The sequence below is a fragment of the Haliotis rubra genome, unplaced genomic scaffold (genome assembly GCF_003918875.1).
Source record: "Haliotis rubra isolate DU_JTF1 unplaced genomic scaffold, ASM391887v1 Scf13, whole genome shotgun sequence".
Taxonomy (NCBI): Eukaryota; Metazoa; Mollusca; class Gastropoda; order Lepetellida; family Haliotidae; genus Haliotis; species Haliotis rubra.
In genome coordinates, this window is record NW_025765225.1 from 716027 (window position 1) to 744011 (window position 27985).

Below are 27985 nucleotides of genomic sequence, written 5' to 3' on the forward strand. Positions count from 1 at the left end.
CTCTCTCTCTCTCTCTCTCTCTCTCTCTCTCTCTCTCTCTCTCTCTCTCTCTCTCTCTCTCTCTCTCTCTCTCTCTCTCTCTCTCTCGCTTTCTTTACAAAATGTTCATGTGCATATTTCAAAAAACATCACGAATGGGCACACATTTGTCAAATCCATACGGTAGGTTTTTACTATTCAAATTGGGCCACAATGCTGAGATATAGCCTTGTTCTATCAACTGTTTTTGTGGTGTAGAATATTAACCATGCCAACACAGCGCTATCCACCTCACTCTACACCCATAGAGACATAGGAAGATCGAATAACACAGTGTGACCTGAGTAGATTATACTGCACACACAATACGCTCCAGTCAGAGCCGAGTTTACCACAGCGGTTGAATGTGACAGTGTTGTGAGGCTACCTGTCGGAAACACTGTGTTGTTGACGGACGTTGAGACTTTTAGGGAGTACGTTGAAAGTTTCTTAGAGGTAAGCTAATTTTACATATCCACACGAGAAGTATGTCACTTTGTGTCTACCAATTTCATCTTAGATCTCTTAATATCTTAATTGTGACAAAATCCTGGGACTAGATTTTCGAAGCTCTCTTAGCGCTTAGATGGTAATATAATGTTAATGTATGGCACTTACGACTATCTTAGCGATATGAGAGCTTCGAAAATCTAAGCCCTGTACATGAAGAAATAAGAAATCTGGGCCTAAAGCAGAATTATTTGTACGAATCCGACTTTACCACAAGCCTGCGTGCGGTGATGAGTTGCACGTACAATGTGAATGACCCCCAACCCCCTAAGTTTTAGGTACAAAGTAAGTTACCCCTCCCATAATTTTTAAGCATAAAATTTTAATATATATATGTACAAAATTGCTGACCACCCTGCCTCCCCAAAACAAAATGAATAACCCCCGTAACATCATCACTCTCTCTCACACACACACACACACATCCCCCTATCCCTTAAATTATGAACGGTTTCATAGTCCTAAAAGAATTGCAACATGTAATGTCGTAAGATCAATTTGTTCTGACCCATAATTTCTGTTATTTTCAGATGGCTAGAGCAAGAAAACCCAACCCTATGGAAAAGGCACACATACACAGACTAGAAGAAAACTGGCATTTGATTGAGGAATTTCTGGATAAAGACGATATCCTGACCATTTTATGTGACGAAAGACTTTTAGACAGAGACGACGTCGTGTTGATTGAGGGGTACAGTACAAAGCAAGGTTTCAAATATTTGTTTGGAGCTCTAACTGAATATGGAGGAGCAAATGGGCTTTCTATTTTTGTTGAGGCTCTTAAATCAAAGGGCAAAAAGTATGCGACAATCATAGCAGAGCTGTCGGAGGAGTTCGATGGAGAAACCAAAGTAAGTAGATATCTCAAACAACCCTAACTGTGTGTACCTCAGGTCGAGGAGATTAAACAAGTGCCCCGAGACGACATGCAATGGCTAGTAGTTAGTCCTGACCTTTCCTATATTTAGTAAGTATGGGACATGATAGGCAGATGTCAATGTGAAAGACTATGACTTTAACCGAACTTTGTTAGGCGCTTCAAGAGGAGTGGGCAAGACTGTCAATGGGAACTTGATTCGGCATCGTCGGATAAACAAATGTTTGAATAATCATGGAGTTACTGCTATTTATTGATTAGGTCATCTCAAACGTTCATTTGTTTGGCTACACGCCCCTCGTCTATCTTATTTGTTTGGCTACACGCCCCTCGTCTATCTTATTTGTTTGCATCTGATATGTCCTCTCATAGATCTGCCTGGACTGTAACCTGTCTGGTTCCCATGAATTAAACCTTTTGTTTTCAGTTGTATTCTTAAACAACTCCTTCGTATTTTAAGAAGAGGATAGAATTTTCGTCTTAGGAAAGTTCTTCAATGTGTTTTTGTAATTATTTGACAAAGGGGAAAGATTGACATGTGCTAATGGTGGTGGTGATTAATTCTTTTTTGTCAAATGTTGTGAAAACAATATTCTTAGTTCTCCATAAATATATTTCCAAATCTTAAACATTTTGTACTGATACCGACATGTTATTATACATGTGTTGTTATTTTGTCTAACGCAAGCTTTATCTTTTCATTTCACAGGAAGAGCTTGAATTGAAAAGCTTAAAGATATTCCAACTAGAAGGTGAACTCGGAGAAGAGATGAGGAAAAACAAGGTGCTTGAAAAGAAACTAGAGAAATTAAAACAAGAATCAGCTTCCAAGGACAAAGAAATTAACCGTTTGAAGACTGAACTGAGTAATGTCACAAATGCGAGTGAAGGACACAAATACCTCCACACATCTAGAAATAGAAGACAAACCACGGGCACGGTCAAACTTCTGCACAAAAGAAAGCAGAGCTTGATCTGAATTGGTAATAAGTGAAAGGAATAAGTACTCACAATATGCATAATCCAAAAAAACTAAAATTCATATCAGAATATTACGACACTGCAAACATACGTTTTCTGAGTCAGATTTGAACGAACTGACTGAAAACTGAAACTGAGTTGAATATCCGAAAATCATCTCCTTATAGCAGAGTTACTGGACGATACCCCCATCTATAACTGTAGCTCGAGCAAAGAGGTACTCCAACACATCACCAATACTCAGACAGCTCCACTGGCTACCTGTCAAACAGCGGATTGAGTTTAAAGAACTGGTATTGACCCATCAGTGTGTGTACGGTAAAGCTCCACAGAACCTGCAAGACCTTGTCTGTTTGTATACCCCTTCAAAGTTGTTGCGGTCCAGCACCCTGTTTCAGCCGCAAGTGCCCTAATATAAACTGAACACTTTTGGCTACAGATCATTTCACTTTGCAGCAGCACAACTTTGGAACTCTCTCCCTACAGAACTATTTCTTCATGTGAACTCAAAAGCCACCTTTTCCTTGTTACCTGTTAGCACTTTGAGCATGCAAAGCATGTGATTTAAGCGCAATACAAGCAGACAATATTATTATTGTTATTACTATCCATTCAAAATGATGCACACACTGAGCAACTTCTATATCCCACCTATTCATACGAAAAGGCATATTCTATGTATAGAAATAATGAAGGTATTTGTTTGTATATGACATACTTATTGTCTTATATATCATTGTCCATCGTGGAATATCAAGGTGGTGAAAGGTATTATTTTATAGAGGTTATGGAGCTATTTGATATTCTTCAACACATGAAAAGGTTTGCGTTATACCATTGCTAGTCATGAAATATCAAGGCAGTTAAGTGTAGTATTCATTTAAAGTCTATGGAGCTCTTAACAGTATTCGTCTATATATGAAAGACTTTTAGGGAGTACGTTGAAAGTTTCTTAGAGGTAAGCACACATTGTATCACTAATTTTACATATCCACACGAGAAATATGTTACTTTGTGTCTGCCAATTTCATCTTAGAAGACGTAGTAGTAACGATATGTCTAATAGCTTTGGGTGCCGAGTATCATCGTATCCGGGGAGTAGCAACTACTCACAATGTCGATCACTGGTTCAGATTCGATTATTTACAGGTGCTGACAAACGAACCACACTGATCACAAATATTCATTGAGTCAGCCCAGCTTATGAATGTTCATTTGTATATCTATTTCATTAAAACTTGTTACAAAGGAGCAATATGCAATTTTCTTGTAACTTGTATTGTTCCTTGTCCTGTGGTCATTAAAGATTCTACCGTACGTTATTGTGTGCCTGTTGGTTTGGTCTTATCCACATTCGTCTAAAATTTAATACATTTATAGAGGAACATAGCCGTTCCCGGTGCCTTCGAAACATTCCTCTGTATCATCAGCGTATGTTGCATGTTGGTTTTCGACATCGCGTTGATGAATCCAGTTAATGTTGTTATTTTCTTATTCATTCACCAAAGTAGTAGAATGAAAAGGTGTTCGATAAGGAATGTTATTTGATCTCCAAGGAAAAGTACAACTTGGTTTAACTGCTTCTGTGCCTGAAGGTAGAACTTTTAAATCAATAGACTATTTATTATGTAGCCATTTAAGGTGTACATCACTAAATTGCCATTAGTTATGTGACCCTTAACCTCATTGTTAATCCTCACCATCGCTGCATTACAAGTTGTTCACTGGCTTCGAGGGGGACATGGGCTGATGTACCCTCGATGTTTGCTTATGTTCCCTGAGCCCGAAGGGCGAGGGGAACATAAATAAAACATCGAGGGTACATCAACCCATGGGCCCCGAGGGACCAGTGAACAACGTATTTATCTTACCGACCACCTCAATGGTAATTCGGAACTGTTTGAAGCACGGGTATCGGATCAAAGTATCGAGGACAAGACAAGAAAAACAAATTTAGAGTTAACCCCCTTCCATCGAATTGCATTCGCAAAACATCGGTAATTTCCGTACATCATATGTGATTCAATGTTATTAGAGATAAAGAATTACTACTTAGAAGTACCAAATGATTCGTCATTCCCAGCGGGGTACACAGAAAATGTTACTGGCTTGTAAGCGGGGTACATATTGAAAATGATAGAAGAGCGCTCAGCCAATCAGAAAACGACATTTATGTGTGAGGCAGGATACTGTATATTGACTGACCACCAACCTTTCCAACAAAGTCTCTTCTCATTATTCCCGTAAAGATCCGGGTTAGTATTGGTCTTCAGCAACCCATGCTTGTCGTAACAGGCGACTAAAGGAATCAGGTGGTCAGGCTCGCTGACCTGGTTGACACATGTCATCGTATCCCAATTGCGTAGGTCGATCCTCATGGTGTTGATCGTTTGGTCAAGAATGGATTATTTACAGACAACCTTCATAGCTGAAATACTGCTGAGTGAGATTGGTGGTCAGTCAGTATACAATGCAATGATGCCGAGGATTAATGTGAAAAAAACAACTTCTCATAACTCCTGCTGTTTGTTTGCTCGTGGGAAATGGCCTCAGGTTGATCTAGAACTCCGCTCACCTAATATGTGACTATCTATGCCCTCGTTATTCCTGAGCAGGTATTCCTCTATATGTATCTGTTGTTTATTGTTTATATGTTTAGTACTAAACGTTCCGAGATAGTGTCGATATTACCTTCTTTCCCTTAAGAGCAAATTCCCCGTCGACATGCGCGTAGACACTTTAACCTTTTATTGTAGATAAATGCAGATTTCTGATCAAGTGTATGCTACCGATCAACCTTACGAAAACAGGCATTTTCTCAATTATTGTATCTAACTTTAAGTATGCTACTTGAATGGGTTTTTGTCATGTCTAGACAGATTGGTATAACAGTCGTATGCTGTCAGGAAGAAAATACTAAAGCGATACAAAACATTTTCACAACTGAATATATAACGTCAACGCCAGAGAAACAGATTCCTATGGGCATAGAAGACAAATGACACAATTAAGTTATGACACAAGGTTTTCCCGGAAATGTGGTCACGTCCAGCACCTACCGGTAGCACCCGAGTCAGGTAAAATGTGTACCCTGGCACTGCACAGCAGTATACGTAATTCTACAATGTACAACTCCTGCCATGTACTATTGGTAAATAAAACTGAGTCTACGATGAAACTCGGGGCATTATTCCATTAGAAGAAACATCAAGTAAATTTTAGATTTTAGTACGCCACAAATTGTAAAATTCAATTATCTCAGACCTTAGGCATAGAAATTATATATGCCCACAGAAGGCACTTGAAGCCAGGGGCGAATACCGATTTTTCAGTCTTTGAAGCACCTCTATTTGATGACACTAGTTGTTCGCGGAGAGTTTATGCATGTCCTGGTCTTTGACAACAACAAAAAGTGTTTGTCTGTTGCCTAACGACACACCCAACAATACTCTTGACAAGCAACGACGGTTTGTGAATGAGGGTCTCAGGAACAGACACTAGTCTCAACGTTAACCAAGTGAAATACTACTGTAGAATTTCAATATTAGGGTATCTGTAATGTGAGACACTTATGATTGACACAGTGTCAATCATAAGTGTCACCTGTTTTCGTTACATCACGCCCCATCTGCTAATGCCCGTCTTTAGAATAATACACTTATATTATCACAGGTAGTTACCTGGTTCTGAACTTCATCTATTTGAATAATCTTTTAGGGGACATATTCACTGTTGAATGATAATCTATGTTTACCAATCTCTGAATGTTCGCTGCAGCAGCACTTGTCAAACATGACCTAATTACCACCATCACCACGATGTTTACATCCATGAATGATCTAAGTACTGATGTCATTATGTACTATTTTTGTACAGGTTTATGTATTTCATGTCACAAAGTGATCATGATTGTTCACTGTCTGAATTCATTGAGCATTGTGAGTGATAATGTCAGGGACTATTTTTGTGTGTAGACGCCTGCTCTGCATCGGGACTATTTACAGAACCTGGAGCGCATTAACGTCTTTAGACCCAAACTTGATCTTAGTATATAGGACCGCCTCCGTGGTGTAGTGGCTAGAGCGTCCGCCCGGAGAACGGAAGGTCGAGGGTTCCATCCCCGACCGCGTCATACCAAAAGACGTTAAAATATGGTACTTGTTGGTCCCTGCCTGGCGCTCGGCATTAATGGGTACAACAAGGACTCGTCGTCTCGGAGTCAGTATAATACACATACACATGCATGCACGTCGTCATATGAGCGAAATATTCTCAAGCACGACCTAAAACCCAATTTCACCTCACCTCACCTCACCTCACCTCACCTTAGCATATAGGCGTCAAACTATACTCCCAGTCACTTAACATATGCTTGGCTTATCATTATTATTACATCAAACATTACCACAAATGTCATTTGTCAACCATATTCTTTCTATTCGAATACTTTGTACAACAAAAAGGCAAAACCAATTGATTAAGTTGCCTCAGTGACTTGATTCAGAGCGCTTTTCACCTGTAGACTACAAATGGTCTTAGCATGCGTTTGATGTCAGTCAAACTGTCTTCCCAGTTGCTTAGTCTGGACATATGCTTATCCTTATCATAATGACAACACTAATTGATAATTAAAAAATATTGTTTTGTAAATTTTACTTGTCATAGAGCTGATCGCCAACCAAGATGGCAGCCAATGGTAAGATATAGTGTCCAAGTTGTATTCGGACAAACAGGTGAAAACAAGGATGTTTAGTAAGCACTTACTTTTGTTAGAAATGCAATATTTGTCATAAGACAGACAATCCGTGTTCTGATTGGGTGAGAATTGTTATATGACCTGTTTATGATGCCCATACACACCATCAGGACACTCTTGTTCTTACTTTACCTGATACTTGTATCATTAATATATATATAATATATATGTTTCAAATTTGGCCTAAATTTATGTACCTGGTGGTAATGAAAGAGGAATAGTTGTGATGGTATATAATCACAACTATTCCTCTTCATTACCACCAGGTAAATAAATTTTGGCCAATGACATGATGGTATATAATCACAACTATTCCTCTTTCATTACCACCAGGTAAATAAATTTTGGCCAATGACATGATGGTATATAATCACAACTATTCCTCTTTCATTACCACCAGGTAAATAAATTTTGGCCAATGACATGATGGTATATAATCACAACTATTCCTCTTTCATTACCACCAGGTATATAAATTTTGGCCAATGACATGGTGGTATATAATCACAACTATTCCTCTTTCATTACCACCAGGTAAATAAATTTTGGCCAATGACATGATGGTATATAATCACAACTATTCCTCTTTCATTACCACCAGGTAAATAAATTTTGGCCAATGACATGATGGTATATAATCACAACTATTCCTCTTTCATTACCACCAGGTATATAAATTTAGGCCAAATTTGATAATTTGCTGACCAAGGTTAACCTCTTTGGTCATGTGGACAAGGAGTCCGACTTCGGATCAGAAGGTCCGTGGTTCGAATCCCAGCACGGGACTCGGATTGTAGCACTCAACTTCAGCAGAGCAGAGTATGAGTGCTGCTAGGACAACAAAACGTTCACATCCGTTCGTCTGTGTTCCTCTGTTGGTACTTTGTGTTAATATATAATCCAACTTCAGTAAATATATGCAAAAAACATTGAGGTGAACATTGTAACCGACAACAATATTGCTATATATGTCACGTAAACTGCAAAATTTCCAGATCTCTATTTTTGAATCTTACATTTCTTCTCTGTGCAGTAAACGTCCATTTCGTTTGAACACGACGACGTTCTTCTCCAGCATGAATAGCTTCAATGACTATAGACACTTCATCACGTGGGGTAGAAAGATCGCTGAACACGTGGATACACATGGCATTACCTGTGACACCATTAACCACACTGCATACCATATGATTTGATTTTGCTGTTTACTATTCTCAAAGCTCACCAGTGAGTGAAGATTTTCAATCAATAGTCCCTTAGTTTTGTTAGTTCGATATATGACGTCTTAACATTCTTTCCAAGCTGGTAGAGATCTTTGTTAAATTGCACTCCAGCAATCCCATTCCAACAGGAATCAATTACTGTTTGTCTGGTCGAGACTCATTTACGTGTCCCCGTCAATCTGCGGGTATATTGCCGAGTGCCGCGTCAGCAAAAATAATACAGCTAAATCATGTTTAATATAGTCGAAAAAGTCTAAATTATTGAATTGGGTAAAAAACATAATTCTGTAATTACAATTATAGTATGTCATGAATAGCGACAAAATACACACATATATGGGTTGTAACACATGAAATCTAGTCTTGAAATCTAGTCTACTCTTGTTCTATTAACTGCCCATGTTGTGAGCAAGGTTCAGAACTACCATGCTGACACAAAGCTATTCACCCCAAACCTTACCTATAGAAACTGTAAATACGGCGATCCAATACCACAAGCGTCACGTCTGATGTGTAGCTTATTCTGCACATATAAAACGCTGTAGGGCCACGTTTAGTGTAGTGCTTGAACGTTACAGTGCAAGTTATGTGACTAGAAGACAGGGGCACATGTGTCGTCGAGCGACTTTGGGTGTTTTACGTAAATGCTTTGAAACTGTTCTTTGGAGGTAAGCACATTTTATCACATTTCATTACTAACCTCCAATATTTGTTTTCACACGAACAGGGTAGTTCCTTGTATATGTCGTGCGTAATTTACGGAATTGCCCAATCCGCAAATTACGCAAAACATTTGCGTAATCCCCGAGAATGGGCGGCGCTATGCCCAAACCCTGTCATTACGCAATTAGTAGTGCTCATTCCCATGGATTGAGCAATTAATTAATCTGTGTTAATCCCATAGATTGAGCAAACCGAGTTTGTATAGTTAGAAACCTAGTTGAGCTTGTGTTGACAATGAATAGTGTTTTATAGTTTGTCTCCCAGTAGTCTACTGACAGTCGCAATGAGATGGAGCGCAAAATTACATTTGAAAGTTTAATCAACAGTGGTACATTCTCTGTATTTGCAAGAAGTGAATATGAACAGGTTATAAAGGACGTCATCGTACCAGTGTCACAGTTTGACAGAGGTAGGGCAGATCACGCTAACATCATGGGTGTTGTTACGGACAAAACTGATGATAATTAGCGCAGTAGTGCCACAAAACATGGAAAATTGAATGGAACATTTTGTAGGAATCAGTTTGAGCCATGTAAACAGAATGTGTTGTCGTGTGACGAACTAAACACAGACACTATGATATCTGTGAGATCGGCTGCAAAGCTTTGATAGCACTGGTAGCGGGCAGGGTTACAGCAAATGTAACTGTTCTGGCATGTGTTCAAGCAGGCGGTGTCTATGTTACAAATCAGGTAGTATTTGTTCAAGCCATTGTCATCCCAGGAATGGTAGGTGCTTGAATAAATATAGGTTCTAAATAGGGTCTTGTAAATGTTATAATGAATTGCTTACCATCGTGTTTTAATATCTCTCTTATTGCAATAAAGACATTATCTGATGATCACAGCATTTAAATTCTTGCTCATTCCAAGGGATTACGAAGTGAGGTGTGCCCAATCCGCAGATTAAGCAAGTCAGGTCGCGGTTGACGGGAATGGGGCAATACCTTTGTGTAATTCGCGGATTGGGCAATTCCGTATATTACGCACGACATATACATTACTGTGATTTTATCTTAACATCGATGTCCGAAACTATTCATATGTTATAAGAAAAAGTGGCAAATCCTGTTCAAAAACTTATTAGAAATATCTGTTCAAATCCAGTCCATGGTCAGCGTATTGTGCTATCGTCAACACATGCAATGGCGAGTGAGAATAAAAAATACGAGAAACAGTTACTTCAAGACCCTGTATTTCGAAACAACGCATATCATATAAACGTGTATGCACAGTGCATTATGAGCAAAATCCATTTCCATTTCCACAAGACACCTCTGCTGGAAGCACCGATTCCGACTGTATAATACCCATGCATTTAGGGACAAACAATGCCACATATAAGGTCAGTATATTTACTGAGAATGAAATCTAAAAATCATTAGTCAGAACTATGAACTTTTGTCTTGACCCTAAAACCTGAAGACATGATCCATGGGGCATTTGTCAACAAATGGTTAATTCCCTTTCACTGATTTGCCTACCTGTGAGACAGCCTAATGTGTTTCATATCTAGATATATGCATAAAGATGCAGAGAGACAAGAAACTCTCCTCAAGGCTGTACGACAAAAGGGATGACTCCAACAGCTCCAGGCGATGCTGTCTTCATTTCACAAATGTTGAGATACAACTGAGCATGCTCTTAGCTTTTTTCCAAGATTTTAAAGAGCGCCATATGACTCAGATGTCTGATCAACCTTACAGCATTCATGGCCGCCTCAGTAAAACCTTCTGCAAGTTTTATAGAACAAAATTGACATCCGATGCAATTCCCTATTTATCCCGATTTGAACAATTGATGTCATCGGATCTCATGGCGTCAATCACTGGACTGTCCGTTCCAGACTCTAGCGTTGGCTAACCGCCATCATACAGCTGTAATAATGCTGAGTGGAGTGTTAAACATACAAACACATGTTCATAATATAGTCGGAATTGTACAAATCCACTGTTTTCAGCAGAGATTTCTTATGGATGAGGAGAGGATTTTACAACTTCTACTTGCCGAGGCCTTGAATGTTATAACCATGAGAAGAAGAGTGTGATGCTCTGTGAACTCTTCATAGAAAGAGCATGCTAGATCGCAGTCGCCAAAGGTTTGAACTGCTGGAATATTGCTTGACACAAAGTAAAGTTAATTATTGGTAAGCTGAAGTCACCCCTGGACACTTGTTAAATCAAGTCAAATATTTTATTCGTAAGGTCACTGACGCATGTACAGGAGAAGTCCACATGTACATATTAAAGTAGCACTTTGTTCATAAATTACATTAAATTGTTCTAGTATTTATACGATTTTGTCTAATTTCATAAATTTGAGACAGATATGTACGTAGTTTTCTAAGTAACCTCACATCGTCCGAAGACAAAAGCATTCTAAAATTTCTACATATTTGGGTAATAATAATATATGTTAGGCAGATTTAAGTGTCTTATGTTCTTATAGGAATTACATATTCAGATAAAATTATATTCATCTTCAGTTCCCAAATTAACCCCTTTCCCATTTCTCATTTAACTTTGAACCTCAATAACCGTCCTCAGTCTTATCATCATAATGCACTATTTTCTATTAGAAAAAAGTGAGAATATACTGGGGTGTGATCAGGCTTTAAAACTATATATGACTGTACCTAGCTATGTTAGAGTACTGTCCAAGATTGATGATACATATCGGTTGCAACTTGTTTAACAATTTAAGAAAAGCAAAGTTAGTCATAATTAGATCAAAATGTGAAACAGATGGCGTTGTCTCACAGTTATCTTTTACTTCTTGTTCAGTGGAAGCGAATTGGTTATTTGACCGTTTTTAATGATGTCACATGACCGAGATAACTGAAGCCTACATTCCATTTTTTTGGCTTTTTGGGCTGAAACTCCGATTTAGTTTCATATAGAACAGATGAGCAAGATAGGGGAACGCAGTGTCGATGTGGACGCCTACGTCTTGCTCTGTCAAGACATCATACAACTCACAAAAACTGCGTTTAAAAACACATTCAGGATGGTCGTGGAATTAACCTGAACACAAGAGCCTAATTATGGTACACTTCAAAATAGGAATTGCATATTTTGGTCAAATTCGGAAATAATATCCACAGCGAACGTTTGTAAAGTTCGGTTAAGATCTTGAATTCACAGTTATTCAGATATAATTTACTGCGGGATTGAGAAAAAAGGATTGATGATTTTATCCAGAACTTTCGGGATTATGGAAAGGGGTGTGGGCCATACGGTAGACGGATAAAAACAGTCTATCAGCCTGTAAGTCTAATGCCATATTTTCTTGATTTTTCAGATGGCCAGCAAAAGAAATCCCAACCCCATGAAACAGGTACACATAGACAGACTACAAGAAAACTGGAAGTTGGTTGCGAAATTTCTGGATTTCAAAGATATTATATATATTCTAGAAGACAACGGAGTTTTAGACAATAGAGACATCGAGTTGATTGAGGGGTACAGTACAAAACAAGCTTTCAAATACTTGTTTGCAGCTCTCACTGAATATGGAGGAACAAATGGACTTTATGCTTTTGTTGAGGCTCTAAAAAACAAAAGGCAAAAAGTATGCGACAATCATAGCAGAGTTGACGGAGGGGTTCAGCACAGGAGAAATGAAAGTAAGTAGATACCTCAAACAACCCTAAATGTGTGTACCTCAGGTGCAGACACATTGAGGAGATTAAGCAAGTGCCCCGAGATGACACTTTGGCAATAACATTCCTGCCGACAACGATGGTGTTCACCGTACACGTATCAGATCTGACTGCCTCAAAACACCAACAGAATGCAATGGCTAGTAGTTAGTCCTGGCCTTTCCCATATTTAGTAAGTATGGGACATGATCGGGAGATGTCAATTGAAAGGCCACGATAACTTGGTTAGGCGCTGCAAGAGGAGTAGGCAAGATTGCCATTTCAAAACCCTATGTGTATGTATATGGTGTAATTCACCAATGGCAAATACAGTTAAAAAGCATATATATTGAAGTGCAAAAGGCTTACTGTACTTAGCTATCGCCCATTCCTGAAACAGTTCGTAAAGTGTTATGTGTGGCTGGGTAGTTTTGTGTAAAAATAGGTTAGTGCAGTGACGAGGAAGTATGAAATGAATTCGCAACCACGTGGTTCTTTAGCTCTTCATATTTGTATTACAAGAAAACCTTCGTTTTCTTTTTAAAAATGTTTCATGATTTGGTCATATTGTCTCATATATCCTTCATTTAGGACGAGAAAATTTAATTACTTCTTTGATGTCTATCATTGTAAGTGATCATTCTTCGTGTTCCTTTTCATTATAATACAATTACATTTTGTAAATGTGCCTGTTCAATGTGTACAATGTGTGAAACCCGTTTCTGGTATCTCCCGCCGTGTTATCGCAGCATAAAACCATACTCACTACTCACTCACTTAAATCATACGAACGGAAATTGAGATGCTTACGCTCACTACCAACCCCATGAACCCTTGAAGATCCGGGTTAGAATTGGTCTTCAGCAACCGTAAGAAGCGATTAAAAGGGATCAGACTGGCTGACTTGGCTGCTCCCGTTTTGTTGTAACTAACATGTATACTTTGGATAAATCGGCTACGATTTACTATTTTGCAACATGTTTCTACTTTTTTGCCTTAAATCACTTAGTCAACACTTACACAAGTTTTGCGGGATTAGTATTGGTTAATATAAGGATAGTCACCATAATGTAGCATTTATAGCACTTAGACCACGCTTTTAAACCGTGATATATATATATATATCACAGTTTAAAAACATGGTCATATATATACTTCGTGCTGAAGATATTATTCCTCAGTCATTGGGGGCGGAGGAGTAGCCAAGTGGTTAAAGCGTTCGCTCGTCACGCCGAAGACCTTGGTTCGATTCCCCACATGAGCACAATGTGTGAAGCCCATTTCTGGTGTCCCCCGCCGTGATATTGCTGGGATATTGCTAAAAGCGGCATTAAATTCGAACTCACTCACTCCTCAGTCATTGGATTGGAACATGTTTGCTTACTTAGATATACAAAGAGATAAATATGTAAATATTATTCGCGCAAAACACATTAGTCTAAAAAATATATAGTATTCTAACTGTATGATATATGCATTGTAATTGTTAACGTATTTATCCCCGGCGTGGCCTTACATTTCACAGGTTGATCCTGATGATAAAGATGTACAGATATCTTCACTAGAAAGGCAGCTAAAAGAAGAGAGAAAAAAGAGAAAAACACTTGAAAAGAAACTAAAGACAATGAAAACGGAATCAGCTTCTAAGGACAAAGAAATACACCGTTTGACAACTGAACTGAATGACGTCTCACAACGGGTCAAGAGTTTAGAGAATACCATCGATGAAATGCGTACGTGGAAAGACGAGACGCAGGAACTTTTGAGACAGAGTGGAATACATTCACAAAAAAACACCGAGAGAAACACAACACCCAGGTCTACTAGGCCATTATCGGGAACTGAGCAGGTGCAAAAGCTAAGGAAAACCAGTGCTCCGAAAGCTAAGTTCTTGCCTCATCTGCAGACTCCAAGAAAATGAAAATCATTCAAACAGTTTTTCCATATTACTTTGTAGGTATATATGTACCTCGAACTTGGACAAAAAACGATGAACGTGAACAACTGATGATAGATGTACGTCATTGTTTTCATATATCAATATAATGCAAAGAAATCCTACAACCTCAATTAGAATTATGGCATATTGCAATATACCCGAGGCGACAGACAAGCGTACACGTCGACCAAGTGGGGCGGAGATGCACGATTCGACAAAACTGTATCTTTAGTTCAGCATGATAATGACGTAATACTTTGACATGGGAGGAATTCCCGAAGTAAAGAATATCAAGAACATAGTTATACTTGATTAGAAACTTAAACATATCACCATCAAAAACATTTCTAATACGCTCCTAAAACAGGCGAGTTGTGTCCCTTAGTCGTGTTAGGATGCGCTGGTCGTTTGCCAAACTCGTACTCGGCTGTAGACGTTAAATTACATTATAAACAAATGTTTAAAGGGCATTAAGAATAACACGACGTGATGAAGGAGCAAGCATACACTCCGGCACGCCGTGTTATTCACCATAAAGAAGTTGACATCCATAAATATTGTTGTCTTATACATTATAAACAGAATTTTAGACTGAACACTCACATGGTTTGACTGTATTCCGATGACAAAACATGACATGAAATACCAGTTATGTGTCAGTTGTATAAAGAATAAAAAGAAGTTGTTATCCAAAAACGTGTCATGTATTCGTTTCAATTGATGTTCAAAGAGATATCAGATCTTTTTATTGTTATGTCTCTGTTCTTATTGTTAATCATCAACACTCTCCATTTGACTGTCGTCAGTATCAACACTGGTCGGTGTCGTAATCACTGCTATATATAGACTTGGCAATGGATCAGCAAAATCTACTTGTGGCCACACGAGCTGGTAACGAAAACTTTAAATCCTTTCAGTGAAATGTGACCAGGAAGTCATCTATCTGACGTGGCCAGCTAACATTTCAATAAAGATTAACGCCTCGCCAATAGTAATGGACGTAGTGTCTTGTCCAAATTCGGTCGTTTATTGGCCGCCGACATACAGCAGGAGTAGGGTCGAGTGCGGCGTAACGCAACAAACACACGAACACCAGGTGTCATCACTGATTTTCAGTGATTTAGCACCATCATATAATATTTATCTGTCTTTTTATGCTCTTTACAGGCCATAGAATACCGGAAATATTTGAGATAATCAACTATATATGTGTGATGGAGACTATGTTTACTATATCAGTAGCATAAAGCGATGGTTACATTTATTCATTTATGGTTCACAATGACACATTCTAATGATAACTTGTACCCAAAAAGTGACACATGTTCGATAATGATTAAATCTTCAAAGTCGAATATTTACCCATGTCACAATAGGACTGTATGGTTTGCTTTGCGGTTAAAGCTTTTGCTCGTCATTCTGAAGGCCCGGGTTAGATTTCCACATGGGTACAATGTGTGAGGCCCATTTCCGGTGTCCACCGCTGTGATATTGCAGGAAAATTGCTAAAAGCAGCGTAAAACTAAACTCACTCATAATAAAACCATAAGTTAAATTGTTTTCGGTTTAAGTGTTCACAGAGAAACAGAAATCAGGTGTGCCAGGCTGAATGCTTCGGTCACTCGTACCAGTAATTCGAAGCCTCCACGCTTATTTGCTGATTAAAACTGCATCATACTCAACTCCTTGGTTGTTGTCGGACGCACAGAGGTTTCTACTGGAGATAAAGACAGTCAAACACCGTTGAACTGAAGTTGAAGTGGCCACATGCATAGTTCGAGTTATCCGAGGTAGTCAAAAAACGATGACAAATACGATACATGCAGGGACCAAGCTTTTACTTCGAGGCAACTATAAGTTCGACATAATGATGTTTGCCTGCATGTTGTTTATAGTCTCTTGGATTTCTGGACATGTAATGAGGGAGAGAAAATGTTTGACCCACGCTGGTTAATATACCTGTAATACGTGTATCATATATTGCATGGAGATATAAACAAAACTCGGAGTGCAAATACAATCACTTTTTCAAAATTCCAGTCAGTTGATACCTACTGTAATCCTTTCAAAATAATGTTATCGTGCGGTAGGTTATATCTTAACCTCAGAGTTACCAGATAAAGCAGACAGGTCTAATGTGACGCTATAGAGACTTGACACGAACAGTAAGTGCAGCCAGAAATGGGCTTCACACATTGAACCCATGTGGGGAATCGACCCGGGTCTTCGGCGTGACGAGCAGACGCTTTAACCACCTGACTACGCCCCGACACTAGCAGTGTTATTATGTCAGATATTGTAACCTTATATGTAACATTTCATAGAACTTTGTGTGACAAACAATATGAGTGAGTGAGTGAGTATGGTTTTACACCGCATTTAGCAATATTCGAGCAATATCACTGAGGGGACACAACACATTGTACCCATGTGGGGAATCGAACCCGGGTCTTCGGCGTGACAAACGAACGCATTAACCACTAGGCTACCCCACCGACCCTACAGACAATATTAAAAACTCTCTTCTCAAACAGAAAAAATTAACTGGATATTGAAGGAAAGACATGTTAACCATACGTGCATGTTTTTACGATTTTGGGATGCATTTAAATGAACTACAGTAGCAATGAAATGTATAAGACATGTATAAGTATTCCCAGAAATTATTGAGAAAGTTGTTTCAGCAAATATCTAATACATGCATATAAACTATAGAAGTTTTACTTCAATGAATATGTTGAGATCTGATTCTGTTACAGTCTAAGTGCCTGTTCAGTACTTTGTGAGACCTCCTTGCCCTGCAATACACGACTGAATGCGCCTAGGTAAACTACCGATCAAAGTGTGTAGGAAATCGTGTGACAGCATGTCCAAATATTCGACTACTTCTTTCTTCATATCCTCAATATTTCTAAGTCCGTTTTGGTTTATTCTGTCCTTCATTAGTCCCCACACATTCCCAATAGGGTTAAGATCGGGTCTGCAGCTGGGTCAGTCTAAAACTTGAACATATTCGTCCGACAACCACATCTCAACATATTCATTTAAGTAAGACTTCTATAGTTTATACATGTATTAGATATTTGCCGAAACAACTTTCTCAGTAATTTCTGGGAATACTATGTACCTCATACCGTGGTTTCACTTATATTGTTGGGCAATAATTTACATACACTGAAATCGTAGCATGAAATTGTAACAAATTTACAAGTAATGGTTCTTTAGCTTGATCACCGTCGCTTTAGAACAACCCAGATGCCAACACCGATGATTCATTTGCAAGTGCCGCAATCTAGCGCTTCTAACCTCCAATACGAGTTTCAGCGTGACAAAATAGTTATCTGGTCATATGCTTTGAACTTTAAATCAGCACTAGTCCCATTTCACCGGCATGTATGTTTGCAGAAGATAACCCCAGGTCTCTGTAACTATAAACACTATAGGTTTGTGTTTCTATCTCATCGATAATCAATCAGGCCTCTAACACGTAACAATAAACTACAATAACCACATACAAGAGGCAACCTGCTTCCTGGACAAGACGTTCACATTCGTTCTCTTTGTTTTCCTTCATTCCTGGTAAGTGTGGAGTTTGTGTTAGTACATAACTTTATTCCCGTACGCTAAACTGAAGAACTAAATCGTTAGGTCGTAGCATGATATTTATACATGTTGGTCTATCATTGAACCTCTGGTATCATATAGTTATTACGCTATTCATAATTTTTTCATATTTCATTATGGCTGTGTGTGCGTCATTCATCTGATCTTTTATACTGTGAAATTTGGCTGCAACTGATCCACATCTTCTCACTTTAAAATTAGCAGATTAAATTCGTGAAAACACACCTTTTATGTATGTATGTATGTATGTATGTATGTATGTATGTATGTATGTATGTATGTATGTATGTATGTATGTATGTATGTATGTATGTATGTATGTATGTATGTATGTATGTATGTATGTATGTATGTATGTATGTGTATGTATGTATGTATGTATGTATGTATGTATGTATGTATGTATGTATGTATGTATGTATGTATGTATGTATGTATGTATGTATGTATGTATGTATGTATGTATGTATGTATGTATGTATGTATGTATGTATGTATGTATGTGTGTATGTATGTATGTATGTATGTGTATGTATGTATGTATGTATGTACGTGTGTGTGTGTATGTATGTATGTATGTATGTATGTATGTATGTATGTATGTATATGTATGTATGTATGTATGTATGTATGTATGTATGTATGTATGTATGTATGTATGTATGTATGTATGTATGTATGTATGTATGTATGTATGTATGTATGTATGTATGTATGTATGTATGTATGTATGTATGTATGTATGTATGTATGTATGTATGTATGTATGTATGTATGTATGTATGTATGTATGTATGTGTGTATGTATGTATGTATGTATGTATGTATGTATGTGTGTGTGTGTGTGTATGTGTGTATGTGTGTGTATGTATGTATGTATGTATGTATGTATGTAGGTGTGTATGTATGCATGTATGTATGTAAAGTATGTACGTGCACGTGACACTGTATGTACCCGTACATGCAATGCAATGTACATGTATGTATGTATGTATGTATGTATGTATGTATGTATGTATGTATGTGTATGTGTGTGTGTGGAATACGTATTGCGTAAAAGCGTATGTAAAACTATGTATGTATGTGTATGTATGTATGTATGTATGTGTGTATGTATGTATGTATGTATGTATGTATGTATGTATGTATGTATGTATGTATGTATGTATGTATGTATGTGTGTATGTATGTATGTATGTATGTATGTATGTATGTATCTATGTATGTGTGTATCTGTGCATGTATGTATGTATGCATCAGCCTGTACACTCAACTGTTTCAAGGCGTGGTATGGTAGACATGTGGAAGTCATTTTCAAACATGACACATCACTGACCAAACTTATTGCCGATGCAATCCCTATTTTGGACATGTACCATATGTTCACGAGCACTATTTCATAGTGATTCGAAGGCACTTCCTCGTGACAGAACCGAACTTATTCAATCGACTCTGCTCTTAGCAGAGATTTCTTGTGGATGCGAAAAGAAATTTGTCGTTTTTACGCTTGCATATACCCCTCCAAATGTCATTGCAAGTATATGACTGTTGCATGTGCTTGTATGCATGCCCCGTGCGCATGCGTGTGCGTGCGTGCGTGCGTGTGCGTGTGCGTGCTCTTAAAAAAGAAATGCATATGGGATTTTGAGAATATTTGACATATTGGACTCGTAACTGCGCTAAAAACATTGCAAATATACTATTTCTTTCCAAAACGTCATCTTTGTAAACAGCTACAGCGCCCAAAAAGCGGTAGTTGTAACGTCTTTCCTTGTTTTAGGGGCGTTTGAAGAAATATTTGCCCAAGAAAACATGCAAAGTAAAATGCACTTGCAAGTAAGCGATAAAACATGCAGTATCGATCACTATAAAAGGCAAACGTTGTGTTTAATTGCCTTTGTTTAATCGTTTTTGCCTGGAAAACATTTCAACGTTCAAATCATCATCGCCAGACCAATTCTGCCCAAGACTGAGTGTGATTACCGGAGAAGTGAACGTTTTGCAATCGACAGGTCACAGAGAGTGCCATGCACGGTGTGGGGTGTGATATCCAGCACACAAGATCTGATTTAGTGGTTCTTCAGGGGAATTTGACAGCCTACATCAACGAAGTCCTTGCACGTCATGCTTCCGATTATTGACCGACAGAGGAGTTGTTCAAGCATGACAACGCTACTTCACATACAGCACGCAGTTGCTCGACATTTCAACGTTCAGCAGAGCACCATATCTTGCCTTTGGGATCGTTTCCTGCAGACCAATTCTGCCCAAGATCGGTGGTGAAGCGGCCGTGATTACCGTCGGAGAAGTGAACGTTTTGCACCTAATTGCATTCGACAGGTCAACAGATTCGGTGAAGAGAGTGCCATGCATGGTGTGGGGTGTGATATCCAGCACACAAGATCTGATTTAGTGGTTCTTCAGGGGAATTTGACAGCAAATCGGTACATCAACGAAGTCCTTGCACGTCATATGCTTCCGATTATTGACCGACAGAAGGAGTTGTTCAAGCATGACAACGCTACTTCACATACAGCACGCGTCACGGTCCGCTACCTTGCCAATTCTAACGTCAATGTCTTGCCATGGCCTTCCCGATCACCAGATCTAAACCCGATTGAGCACCTACGGGATGAACTCGATCGACGTGTACCTCAACGTCAAAACGCGCCTCAGACACTTCAACAACTGGCCATCACATTGCAGGAAGAGTGAGTGAGTGAGTTTAGATGTACGCCGCACTCAGCAATATTCTAGCTATATGGCGGTGGTCTGTAAATAATCGAGTCTGGACCAGACAATCCAGTGATCAACAGCATGAGCATCGATCTGCGCAATTGGGAACCGATGACATGTGTCAACCAAGTCAGCGAGCCTGACCACCCGATCCCGTTAGTCGCCTCTTACGAAAAGCATAGTCGCCTTTTGTGGCAAGCATGGGTTGCTGAAGACCTATTCTACCCCGGAATTTCACGGGTCCATAGCAGGAAGGGTTGGGAAGAATTCCGTAACAGCCACTTCGTCGACTTATCCAGTCTGTGCCGAGACGGTGCAGTAATTGCTGCCAATGGTGGTCATACAAAGTATATATTGACTTTGACGACATCTTGTGGGCTCAAGTGGGCTGTTGGGTTGTGTTACCATTGAAATTACATGAAATATTTTTTTTAATTTTTGGTAGCAAAATCATGACATCAAATCACAACCAAATATTATAAACCATGCGTTTGTATACAGAGTTTGGCGGGATCTCACATTGACAAGCATATCATAACAAATGACATTGTAGGAAAAAGGGTCAGTTGTACGTTAGTGTCAATCATACAATTGATGGCAATCAGACCAGAATCCAAGAAATTTGGTAAAGTTACAAGAAGAGATGGCATGTGTTCTCTCATTATTATGAATTTTACTTATTTCCTTTCTGATCGTATCGAAACTTGGTGTACAAGTATATATTCGTATTTTAAAAAGAGAAAATTTGACAGCTGTTATCAGGAGATTAAGGACATTGTTCCTTTTATCAGAGAATCCAAATATGATTTTCATCTTGTCGATATTCAATGTGACATCTGTTTTTGTTCTTATCCAATTTGAAAATTGCTTCCGTATGTTTCTAGATTTTGGACAGTCGTAAAAGAGATGAATTCCGCTTTCTGGTGCATTTTTACAATATGAGCATGACTTACTTTCTACATATCCCAATTTAAACAAAAGTAGGTTTGTTGGTAAGATTCTATGCACTAAAGAATATTGGAACCATTTAGAGTATCTATGAGCTCGAAATATAATCTTTTGATTGGATTTCCATTCTTTTTTCACTTATATCTGTTTCAAGTTCATCTTCCCATTTCTTTTTATAGTTATATATAGCAGAGTCTAAAATAGGAATAAGTATATCGTAATATATCTTACAACCTTTCTTATTTCTAAAGATGTCTTGAATGTGATAAGGAATGAATGGTAATTCAAGTTTTCTCCAAATGGTATGTTGTATGTTTCAAAATATTGTTTAACTGCTCTTACTAGGCTTGCATATTCTAAGGGGTTTGTGAAGTGAAATATTATAATAATTACTCTTAAACTAAATTCTTCTAAAAATGGCTGATGCATATCTTTTTTTCTTCTTTTTTTAATGAAGAGTGTTATATCCACATAGAATGTTTCGAATGTTTAGTTAAGGTCTTGAATTCACAGTTATTCACATATAATTTACTGCAGAATTGACCAAGCAGGATTGATGATTTTATGTAGAACTTTTGGAAATTTTGGAAAGGGGTGAGAGTGTGACAAGGAGGACAGACAAAAACAGTCTAACAGCCTTTAAGTCTTACGCCATGTTTTCTTGATTTTCAGATGGCCAGCAATAGAAATCCCAACCCCATGAAAGACGTACACATAAAAAGACTACAAGAAAACTGGAAGTTGGTTGCGCAATTTCTGGATTTCAAAGATATTATATATATTCTAGAAGACAACAGAGTTTTAGACAAAAGAGACGTTGAGATGATTGAGGAGAAAAGCACAAAGCAAGCTTTCAAATACTTGTTTGTAGCTCTCACTGAATATGGAGGAGAAAATGGACTTAATACTTTTGTTGAGGCTCTTAAAACAAAAGGCAAAAAGTATGCGACAATCATAGCCGAGTTGTCGGAGGGGTTCAGCACAGGAGAAACGAAAGTAAGTAGATATCTCAAACAACCCTAACTGTGTGTACCTCAGGTGCGGACACATTGAGGAGATTAAACAAGTGTCCCGAGACGTCACTTTAGGCAATAATATTCCTGCCGACAATGATTGTGTTCACCGTACACGTAATAGAACTGACTACCTCAGAACACCAACAGAATGCAATGGCTAGAAGGTAGTCCTGGCCTTTCCCATATTTAGTAATTTATAAGTATGGGACATGATCGGGAGATGTCAATGTCAAAGGCCACGATAACTTGGTTAGGCGCTGCAAGAGGAGTGGGCAAGACTGTCATTTCAAAACCCTAATTGTATGTATATGGTTTAATTTATAAATGGCAAATACAATTAAACAGCATATATACCGAGGTGCAAAAACCAGACTGTACTTAGCTATCACCCATCCTGAAACAGTTTGCAAATTATTATGTGTGGCTGGGTAGTTTTGTGTAAAAATAGGCTAGTGCAATTACCACGGAAGTATGAAATGAATTCGCAGCCACGTGCTTCTATAGCCCTTCATATTTGTATCATAAGAAAACCTGCGTTCTCTTTTTAGAAATGTTTTATGATATATTGTCTCATATATGCTTCATTTCTACCCAATGATTAGGGCGAGTCTCAAATCCAATAATTTTGAAATTTTAATTACTTCTTTGAAGTGATCATTCTTCCCTTTCATTATTTTACAATTACATTTTGTAAATTTGCCCGTTCAGTCGTTTTGCACTTACGTGATTCAAAATCCTCTGAATGAAAGTCGAAAAGCAAGTGCTGGCACCCATGCCTCATTTTGTTTTATCTTTTGAAAACTCATCGAAAGTATGCAGAGTAACAATTGATGGTGTTAGAGTTTTGTATCTTTCGAGGACAAATTGTGTTGCGTTAGTTTATATTGGTCATTATTTCGCTCTTTGTCTTTAGTGTGAACTGATTGGCCAAAACAAACTTGACCTTTTTTTCCAAAAATTACAAACACACGTTTAAACGAACAACTGCCAGAAAACAACGTCCAAACACAACACGCATAAAGTACCCCTGCAATCGGGGAACTTAAATAATACGGGGGCGGTGGGGTAGCCTAATGGTTAAAGCGTCAGCTCGTAACGTTTAAAACCCGGGTTTGATTCCCACATGGGTACAATGTGTGAAGCCCATTTCTGGTGTCCCCCGCCGTGATATCGCGGCATAAAACCATACTCACTACTCACTCACTTAAATGATACGGACGGCAGTTGAGACACATACACTCACTACCAACCCGTGAAGATCCGGGTAAGAATTGGTCTTCAGCAACCCATGCTTGTCATAAGAAGCGATTGAAGGAATCGGCTCGCTGACTTGGCTGTTCTCGTTTTGTTGTAACTAACCTGTTTGGTTTACTCTGTATGCAACATGTTTCTGCTTTTTTGCCTAAACGAAAAAATCACTTAAGTCAACACATACGTTTTGCGGGATTAGTAAATGAAACCCTGAAGTATTGGTTAATATAAGGATAGTCACCATAATATAGCTGGGTAATACGTTACCCATAATGCTTTCAAACTGTGTGAAATATATTAGTTTCTTTAATCGATAACTGACATAGTTGGTTTCTTGTGTTTCGGATTTCAATGTACTTCATGCCGAAGATATTATTCTCCAGTCATTGAATTGGAACATGTTTTCTTACTTAGAGATAAAATTGATGATGTATTGTCACTAAAAGGATAAATATGTAAATATTATTCACGCCAAACACATTAGGGAAGAATAAAACATTACTATATTCTTACTTTAATGTATGATATATGCACTGTAATTGTTAACTTGTTTATCCCCGGCGTTGCCTTACATTTGACAGGTTGATCCTAAAGATAAAGATGCACAGATATCTACACTAGAAAGGCAGCTAAAAGAAGAGAGAAAAAAGAGAAAAACACTTGAAAAGAAACTAAAGACAATGAAAACGGAATCAGCTTCTAAGGACAAAGAAATACACCGTTTGACAACTGAACTGAATAAGGTCTCAGAACGGGTCGAGAGTTTAGAGAATACCATCGATGAAATGCGTACGTGGAAAGACGAGATGCAGGAACTTTTGACACGAAGAGGAATACATTCACAAAAAAACACCGAGAGAAATACAACGCCCAAGTCTACAAGGCCATTATCGGGAACTGAGCAGGTGCAAACGCCAAGGAAAACCAGTGCTCCGAAAGACAAGTTCTTGCCCCATCTGCAGACTCCAAGAAAATGAAAATCATTCAAACAGTTTTTCCATATTACTTTGTAGGTATATATGTACCTCGAACTTGGACAAAAAACGACGAGTTTAGAGAATTCCATCGATGAAATGCGTACGTGGAAAGACGAGATGCAGCAACTTTGGCAGGGAATGAAACGAAGTGGATTAAATTCACAAACTAACACCGAGAGAAACACAACACCCAGGTCTACAAGGCCATTATCGCGAATTGAGCAGGTGCAAAGGCTAAAGAAAACCAGTGATCAGAAAGCTACGTTCTTGCCTCACCTGCAGAGTCCAAGAAAATGAAAATCATCCAAACAGATTATTTTTTGTACGTCTCATACAGCAAACTATCGCAAAATGCGACGTGCGTGAAGAACTAATGACAGATGTACGTAATTGTTTTCATACATTAAAATAGCACATTTAATGACAAACACGCAATCTGAATTAGAATTTTTGCCAATAGTCCTATACGTGGACGGAGGTGGGGTGGGGTGTGTGTGTGTGGGTTTCAAGATTCATCATAACTGCATCTTTAGTTTAGTAACGTGTTACTTTGACGTGGTGTAATATAGAATATCAAGAACATACTTATACGTGATTAGAAAAGACGAAACCCAACGAAAACATTATGGTGCGCTCCTAAACCAGGGAATTCAGCCTCAAAACCATAGACAAATTATACTTATGTAAGTAAATTTACTTTTGGAGTATATATATTCGCGTGAACAATGCATATTTATATACTGTTCACATGATATTCTTGTCAAGCCGAAGCAACTTCATTATCAGGAACTGAGCAAATCATGCATAAGCTAATGTAACTAGTGCTCAAAAAGCTAGGTTCTTTGCCAAATTCGGCAAAACTGGATCTTTAGTTCAGCATGACGTATCACTTTGACGTGGTAGGAAATCCCGAAGTAAAAATATCAACAACACAGTTACAAACAAAAACATTCTGATACGCTCCAAAAGCAGACGAGTTGTGTCCTTTAGTCGTGTTAGGGTGCGCTGATCGTTTATATGACTGTATTCCTATTCCGATGGCAAAACGATGATATGAAATACCAGTGACGTGTCGATTGATGGTCCAAAATTTCAGATGTTTATGTCTATGTCTGTATATTCTGATGTTAATACAATACTCATGTTAGGAAGAAAACTAAATTGTACGTCAGAATTTGCATTCTGGTAGCAAAATTGATTAGAGTGAGTGAGTTTAGTTTTACGCCGCACTCAGAAATATTCCAGCTATATGGTGGCGGTCTGTAAATAATCGAATCTGGACCAGACAATCCAGTGATCAACTACAATGGATTAGACATTATCAATGTTCTCTTTGTTAATCATCAACACTCTCCATTTGACCGTCGTGTTTCGGTGGTCGGTGTTGAAATCACTGCTATATATAGACTTGCCAATGGATCAGCAAAATCTACTTGTCGCTACAAGAGGTGCTTATATCCTTCGTGTGAAATGTGACCGGGAAGTCATCTATCTGACGTGGCCAGCTAACATTTCAATAAAGATTAACGCCTCGCCAATAATACTGGACGTGGAGTTATCTATAGCTGAAGTGTCTTGTCCAAATTCGGTCGTTTATTGGCCGCCGACATACAGCAGGAGTAGGGTCGAGTGCGGCGTAACGCAACAAACACGCGAACACCAGGTGTCATCGCTGATTTTCAGTGATTTAGCACCATCATATAATATTTATGTCTTTTTATGCTCTTTACAGGCCCTAGAATACCGGAAGTATTTGAGATAATCATCTATATATGTGTGATGGAGACTATGTTTACTATATCTGTAGCATGAAGCAATGGTTACATTTATTCATTTATGGTTCAAAATGACACATTCTAATGATAACTTGTACCCCAAAGTGACACATGTTCCATAATGATTAAATCTTCAAAGTCGAATATTTGCCCATGTCACAATAGGACTGTATGGTTTGCTTTGTGGTTAAAGCGTTCGCTCGTCATTCTGAAGGCCTGGGTTCGATTCCCAAAATGGGTACAATGTGTGAGGCTCATTTCCGGTGTCCACCGCTGTGATATTGCAGGAAAATTGCTAAAAGCAGCGTAAAAGTAAACTCACTCACTCATAATAAAATCATAAGTTTAATTGTTTTCAGTTTAAGTGTTCACAGAGAAACAGAAATCAGGTGTGCCAGACTGAATGCTTTGATCACTCGTACCAGTAATTCAGAAGCCTCCACGCTTATTTGCTGATTAAAACTGCATCATACTCAACTCCTTGGTTGTTGTCGGACGCACAGAGGTTTCTACTGGAGATAAAGACACCGTTGAATTGAAGTTGAAGTGGCCACATACATAGTTCGAGTTATCCGAGGTAGTCAAAAAACGATGACAAAATACGGTACATGCAGGGACCAAGCTTTTACTTCGAGACAACTATAAGTTCGACATAATGATGTTTGCCTGCATGTTGTTTATAGTCTCTTGGATTTCTGGACATGTAATGAGGGAGAGAAAATGTTTGACCCACGCTGGTTAATATACCTGTAATACGTGTCTCATATATTGCATGGGCATACTAACAGAACTCAGTAACCTTGGAGTGCAAATACAATCACTTTTAATATTCCATTCAGTTGTTACCTACTGTAATCCGTTCAATAATGTTAAAGTGCATTAGGTTATATCTCCCGCAGAGTTAACAGATAAAGTATACACGTGTGACACTATAAAAACTTGACACAAACAATGAGTGCAATCAGAAAAGGACTTCACGCATTGTTCCCATT

At 38.4% G+C, this 27985-nt stretch overlaps 2 protein-coding genes across 2 annotated transcripts; both read left to right on the forward strand.

Moving 5' to 3' along the window:
* Positions 1-300: 300 nt before the first annotated feature.
* LOC124267236 lies at positions 301-2897 on the forward strand. The gene is made up of 3 exons (XM_046702150.1): positions 301-474; positions 1059-1379; positions 2115-2897. The coding sequence occupies exons 2-3, from the start codon at positions 1059-1061 to the stop codon at positions 2382-2384; spliced, it is 591 nt and encodes a 196-aa protein (XP_046558106.1). The 5' UTR covers positions 301-474; the 3' UTR covers positions 2385-2897.
* Positions 2898-18152: 15255 nt separating this feature from the next.
* On the forward strand, positions 18153-25646 carry LOC124267237. The gene is made up of 3 exons (XM_046702152.1): positions 18153-18245; positions 22647-22970; positions 24823-25646. Exons 2-3 carry the CDS (start codon positions 22647-22649, stop codon positions 25216-25218), a joined length of 720 nt encoding a protein of 239 aa, XP_046558108.1. The 5' UTR covers positions 18153-18245; the 3' UTR covers positions 25219-25646.
* Positions 25647-27985: the final 2339 nt, after the last annotated feature.